At 43.2% G+C, this 6888-nt stretch overlaps 2 protein-coding genes across 2 annotated transcripts; both read right to left on the bottom strand.

The window, feature by feature from the left end:
* Nucleotides 1-338: 338 nt before the first annotated feature.
* Nucleotides 339-5920, bottom strand: stx11b.1 (syntaxin 11b, tandem duplicate 1). Its single transcript, XM_061271025.1, has 3 exons — nt 5746-5920; nt 1481-3323; nt 339-1379 (listed from the first exon to the last, which is right to left on the bottom strand). Exon 2 carries the CDS (start codon nt 3314-3316, stop codon nt 2420-2422), a length of 897 nt encoding a protein of 298 aa, XP_061127009.1. The 5' UTR covers nt 3317-3323; nt 5746-5920; the 3' UTR covers nt 339-1379; nt 1481-2419.
* Nucleotides 491-1372, bottom strand: LOC133146902 (syntaxin-11-like). Its single transcript, XM_061270979.1, has 2 exons — nt 552-1372; nt 491-497 (listed from the first exon to the last, which is right to left on the bottom strand). The coding sequence occupies exons 1-2, from the start codon at nt 1370-1372 to the stop codon at nt 491-493; spliced, it is 828 nt and encodes a 275-aa protein (XP_061126963.1).
* Nucleotides 5921-6888: the final 968 nt, after the last annotated feature.

Raw genomic sequence — 6888 nt, forward strand, 5'->3', positions numbered from 1 at the left:
TCATATCTGCAGGAATCAAGGAACACTTGAACCAGACGGGTGCAAAGGCTCAAAACAAGGGATTCATTCATTGTGGTGAAGCTATCATCTGTGTCCCACCCTACCTTGATGGGATTTTATAATACCAGAAAGCGAGAGGTTCAAAAAGCCTTCTGCTGATTTACGTCGTCTGAATCTCTTTAGAACAGCATACCTGTTGAAATATGTCTAAATAATGTCTCCTTGCTCCCTCCACAGGTGTGTAGGCCTCTGCATTTGTGTTGATTGGTTAGGTTGCATTCATTTAGAGGTGGGTCGACCTGTTCATCACATGGTATTATACCAAAAACATATCTTAATTGATTTAAGTCAATTTTATTTATGGCTGTACATCAAGACAAAACCAAAGAGAGGTAAAGCAATAAATTAATGACATTAGCACAGTAAATACAGTCAGAAACAATGCCAAGTCTTACACTTCCTGGACTTGGATTTGGCACGTGCTTTTTGTTTATTGTCTCCAACAGGGTAGACACGGGCAGAATTGCAAAAAGGGATTTTTTTTCTTGTACTGTATGGCCTTGGTAATCTCCACGTTGACTTGTTGAACATACTGCTGAGTTTTCGACACGTTGGCTTCGATATTGTTCAGCATGGAGCACTGCTCTTCCGTCAGCACGGCCACATCTTGGAACAGTTCGTGGACCTCCCTGAGCCGGGCCTCCAGCGCCACCAGTTCCTTGTGTCGGTCTTTGATTTCGGTCATCGCCCAGCGAGAGGAATGTCCCTCATGCATTGTTGGCAGACTCTGAGATAACTCGTTCCAGCCTTCGAAGCCTTTGTCTACAATTTCATCGAGTTTCTTGTCAGTGATTTTGGTCCCCAAAATGGAGGCTTGCCTCTGGATTCGTTCCCTACAGATGGACCTCTGCAGTTCTTCTGCCTGGTTGTAGCTCCCCATGGCGGCTTGGAAGGCAAGGATGAGCGAGTTAAACTGCATGCAAGAGATGCGACTCGAAGCGGAGTTGGGCCCGGCCCTTTCCTCCATCTTCTTGCTCCTGGCGCCCAGTGCCAGGATGCGAGTGTGCAGTTGTTGCCCTTGCTTCTGGATCCCCCTGGCGATTTCATCCGAGTCCCGCTTAACGGACGAGAGGTGGCGGACGGTAGTACGAAAGCGCTCGTTGTTCTTCTTCAGGCGCTCCACCTCCAAGAGGAGCAAGCAAATCCCCTTGCGTATAGACTCGGCTTCCTTCAGGATGCTCTCAATGTCCAAAGAGGTCTCGAAGACGATTGACTCTTGAGTTGCTGGCAGCTTGCTTTCGTCATACTCCAGGTCGTCCTCATCTTCCAAGGTTTCGCTGACATTGCGCAATTTCTCCAGCATGTCCCGCATTCTGCCTCTGGAAGAGAGCAGACATGTTAGCGTTCTTACGTCCGGTGCTATTTCAGAGTACTAAATGGTTGTTCCGTGAAATCAACCTGCTACTGCAATTTGGCTTACCTTCTTCTGATTTCCTCACACAAGATCCAAAAACGAGGCGACGCAGACAGCACGGCTCTGATGCATTAAAGCCCAACAACCCGAGAGAGCATGTTCACATCTCTGTTCGAAGAAAATCGGCTATCTGATGTACCGTACATGCAGAAGCCACGTCCCTTTCTCGGCCCTTCCTTTCGAGTATTTGTTCTTCCTGGAAGGTTTTTCTTCCTTCTTCACATAGTTTGTTACATGTGAAGGAATTAAAAACCGGGCCGACCTGTTCATTGAAGTCACACCACATGGAATGTTTTGAAAGGTTCTATTATGACTCCTGCTCTCCATATACTTAACATTTAAAATATTTTTAAAAAATTCTAATTTTAGAAATCGCTTTCAGTCAAGGGCTAAAAAATAAGTCACATACAACTAACATCTTTTTAATGTAGGTTTTTATGGAGTTTGAATGCAGAGAACAGAATTTTGAGGTGACACAACAGATACATTTACTGCTATAGAGAAATACAAGGAATTAACATTGCATTTTTTTTTTAATTGTGTTGTGCACATGGTGTGAAGACAAAGTTCGAGGTCATTAGAAAGCAATAATTTAATAAATCTTAGACATAAAAGACATTTGAATGAACATTATAAACAATTCGATTTTTTTTTACAGATTATTTACATAACAAAGGTCAAGCATACATCATTTTGTGGTCCTGAGCAGGAAAATGCTTCATCTGGAAAGATCAATTTTGTGTTTTGATACAAAATTGAACCAAAAAATAATCTGGAGATACTGTACGTGCTTTTCAACAGGGACGTATTGGAAATTCAAACTATGTGTTTCAGCGCTTCTCATTCCTGGTTTGCGAAAGATGTGAGAAATAGTTCAGCGAAATATGGGGACATGATTATTGAAGTATTTCTCGAAACGCGACAAACAGGCTTCCGCGTCTGGTTTTACTCATAGCAAGGGAAGCAACTACAAAACATCTTTTTAAACGGGTTGTTTCTGTCATGACGTTTGGCCTTGCCGAGTTTAAAAAGCGCTTCCTGCATGACCTCATCCGTTTTCTGCACGTTGGTCTCGATGGAGTTGAGCATGGAGCCTTGATCCTCCACCAGCAAGGCGACGTCCAGGAAGATCTCGTGGACTCCCTTGATGCGGTTCTCCAGGTCCACCAGCTCCTGATGGCGCTTCTCGATCTGGGAGAGAGCAGCGCGAGCTGTCTTGCCTTCCGCCATAATGTTGTCGGTGAAGATGTTCCAGTGGCCTTTCTCGATCATCTCCTCCACCTCATCGCCAGTCACCTCACGACCCACGATCTCCATCTGCCTCTGGATCTGGGCTTTACAGTTGTCCCGGTGGCTCATTTCGGCCTCGTTGTAGTCAAAGATCGCGTCGCGGAAGCCGTTGCTCAGGCAGGCGTACTGCGTCCGGGCGATGCGCGTGACGGCTGAATTAGGGCCGTGGACCTCGTCCAGTTTGTGCGCCGTGTTTTCCATGTCCCGCAGGTTGGACAGCACTCGCTCGGCTCGCGTTTTTATATCGCCGCCGATGGCGTTTGCATCTCTTTTGATGGTGCTCATGGTGGTGACGCCCTGAAGCATGCGAGAGTTCTGCTCCCGCAACCGTTTCACCTCCAGGCGAATGAGCTGGACGTCTTTATGGATGGCCTCCGCCTGCTCGAAGATCTTTTCCACGGCGGGGCTGTTGTCGAACACCACTGCCTCGTGGGGCAGCTCGTCTTCCAGGTCCACGTTACTAAGGGAGTCCGATAAGGCCGACTCGGCGTATTCCATCGACTCCATTTGGCTACTCGACAATTCCTGCATGTTGCTCAATCGGTCCCTCATGGCTGAGCTGCAAAAATGAGAGTTTACATGTTTGAAATCTGCAGCGGTAAGATATTAGCTGAAACATTAAAAAAATAAATAATAATAAAATCAAATCAATTTCTTTTGACCTACTGTGATTTTCCATGCATAATGCGCAAAATTTAACTAATTTATTGTCCTACAATCTGGGGTGCGCATTATGCATGGGTACAACCATTTTCGAAGAAAATCTCCCTCGAAATAAAACTTGAAATCACACCTTTCTTCTTGTTTGTTGTCAATCGCGCATCGCATTCAGCCATCCTGCCCAACACACTTAGTCAGTAAAATTCATAATTGACGACACATCGTTTGATGCAATGGTGCAAAGTCAAAAAAGTCAAAGTCTGCTTTATTGTCAATCTCTTCACATGTCAAGACACACAAAGAAACCGAAATTACGTTTCCTCTATCCCACGGTGACGAGACATAGTACACGATAGACATACAAGTAAACGACACAAAATAAAAACAAGAAGGCACAAACAATAAATAATAGGGGTGATGAATAAATAATAAATAAGCAAATAACACAATAAATAAGAGGAGCAAAATGGAGCAAGTGTGCATACAGCAGACAGTAAGCATAGCGCAAAATTACAGGACGCTACGCAGAAAGGGGGAGAGAGTTCAGGATCCTAACAGCCTGGAGTATGAAGCTGTTGGTGAGTCTGGTGGTGCGGGAGCGCAGGCTCCCGTACCTCTTCCCAGAGGGCAGAAGATCGAACAAGGAGTGAGCGGGGTGACTCACATCACTCACAATCGTGGTCGCCTTGGGAAGTGTAAATGTCCTTCAAGGAGGGGAGTCAAGCACCAATAATCTTACCAGCCAATCCTTGATGGTGTGTTATTGTCAAATATTGTTTGTTTTTTAATCTCCATCGCAGACCGGATATCATACGGAGGCCGCCATGACAGTATGCGCAGAACGGATGCGCAAGACATGTCAGCTATATAAAGAGCGAGAGTTCAGTTCTCTACCTATTAGTTTCAATTCACAGTTCAATTAGCAGTTTCAATCAGCAAATAACAAAATGCGTAGTACAGGTAATATTCTATTTCACAACACTTTGCCTTGTTCCTTTTTTAATCTCCATCGCAGACCGGATATCATACGGAGGCCGCCATTACAGATGTGCAGAACGGATGCGCAAGACACGTCAGCTATATAAAGAGCGAGAGTTCAGTTCTCTATCTAAATGCGTATTACAGGTAATATTTTATTTCACAACACTTTGCCTTGTTCCTTTCTTCTCTGCTGTTCACTTCAAACACGCTCCATACGAACACAATGCTCTCGTATCAGACGCTTGCTCGATCACCTGCTCGTTTGCTGTCACAATGTACCCTACACAAATCCGAAACATTTCTCCGCTATCGAGTTTGCTAGCGCATGCGCAGTGATACTGACCGGCAGAATAACATGCGGTTGTTCCCAAAGATGATATTTTTTCTGAGATAATTTTACGTTTACGGACTTAAGTAAGAGTCAAGATTCGGGTGCGTATTAAACATGGGTACAGGCTTTTTTCCAGCATCGACATGCCATTTTTAGGGTGCGTATTATGCACGGGGGCGTATTTTGCATGGAAAATCACGGTAATTTAGCATTTACCTGGACTTCGAGCCTGACTATATGTTGAGTTTGAGCCAAATCTGCATTAAAGGTTATGATGGCTAAATGTCAACACAAGATATCTTCTTCCTTCAGGGTGGAGCCCACCCAGTACCAAGCACTGGCACAACAGGTTCTGAATTAGTTACTTGTGGAGGTGTTGCTCCTCACCAAACGGGTTTCTTCAACTCGTCATCTGACTGACATCTTTGTCCGAGTATTCAGTATTCGTTTTGATTCTTTATCAGGGACGAGCAGATACCATGCTTTTTAGGACATTTTTATCAATGCCAATTCAGTGGCGGGGAATATAGTATGATAGATTTTTTTCCATCTAGAATTGTGACGATTGATTACCCACAATTCCCCAAAACAAGAAATTAGAATTTGACGTAAAAATAACAATCGCAGAAATTAGGTTGGAATTGACCTGTAAAGTATTTTCCAATGTGTTTGATGAATCTGGTTGATATGGACGTTCACGTTTTGAAATAAACTCCTATAATATATAAAACTTTACAATTCTATATTGATATTAATCGAAATACACCTGCAATGGTAACAGCTCATCATATTAACTTTGACGTACTACTCACTTTATGTTATATTATTATTATTTTGACCACTATTCCGAGTCTATTTTGTTTATTAATGATAATTTTGACACATTTTCGGGGTTTCCATGCATTTGACCAATTTTTATACTCTTTTGGATTCACAAAAGTGGATTTTTGAATGAACACACCACACAAACCCAAACCTTCATTACGGTTACCAAGTAAAAATGTCTTACCTTTGCTGATTTTTCCAATGTTTGTCTTAAATTTTAGGTGCCCGTTGTCTCAGCACCATCACACAATGCAGGAAGCAGCAATTGGGGGCCCTAAATGTGCATGCAAAGAGCAGATATCTCGGGCTGCCTACGTCGGTTGGCTTATGTGCGACTGTCAGAAGGCATGAGGCAGGAATGCAGACCAATGGGTTTGTGACGCAATGTAGGACAAAAAAAAAGGTGTGTGAGCAGCTGCTGCAGGACCGACCAGACGTTGATGCGCTTTTCTGCACCAATTTGACCCCATTATGCACTGGGTTTAGTGTGTTTAGCGACTTTATTCATAGCTGTTTCAAGTCATTTTGTTGATAATTCTAATTGCAGCAGCCCAGCTACGGTAACGTCCAGGTGAAAGACACACCAGGTCAGTGGACTAGTGGTAGAGTGTCTGCCCTGAGACTGGAAGGTTGTGGGTTCAATCCCCGGCTGGGTCATACCAAAGACTATAAAAATGGGACCCATTGCCTGCCTGCTTGGCACTCAGCATTAAGGGTTGGAATTGGGAGGTGACGATCATTGGGACTTTAAGTTTTAACATTCAATATGGTGGACGCGCTGACGTATACTGGGGGCAAGAGTCAAGACAGCGGGGCACTATAACATAAACAATCACAATAATTTATCAAAAGGAAAAGGTAAGAACAGTCCTCGTGAAAATCGCTCCCCGGCGGGTTAATTTAATCTGTATGAGGTTAAATTAACTACTGAAATAAACGAACATTGAAATAAATGGACTTTTCTAAAGAATGATATCCACGTTTTATGTTACTTCTTTGTGAGAATAAAAATCTTTATTATGTTGTTTACATCTTTGAAAAAGAAAAGAAAGAAACACGTTTGTAGTTTATCCATAAGTTAAGTGGCGTCTTATGATCGATTTGGCCTTATATGACTTGTGACAAAACCACATGCTAGCGCATGCTAGCTTTGAACTTTTGCCACGCTGTTGCGTTCATCAATAACTCGTAAATACCAAGAGAAGAAGTTGTTTACGCAATACCTGACAATAATTTTCTATTAAGATGTGACGCTTCAGACAAAATAAATGCCCGTTGTGTTCTAGTAAAGCCATGCTTTTATTATTGGTATGTCCAACAATCATAG

This window comes from Syngnathus typhle, linkage group LG22 (assembly GCF_033458585.1).
Source record: "Syngnathus typhle isolate RoL2023-S1 ecotype Sweden linkage group LG22, RoL_Styp_1.0, whole genome shotgun sequence".
NCBI classification, from domain to species: Eukaryota; Metazoa; Chordata; class Actinopteri; order Syngnathiformes; family Syngnathidae; genus Syngnathus; species Syngnathus typhle.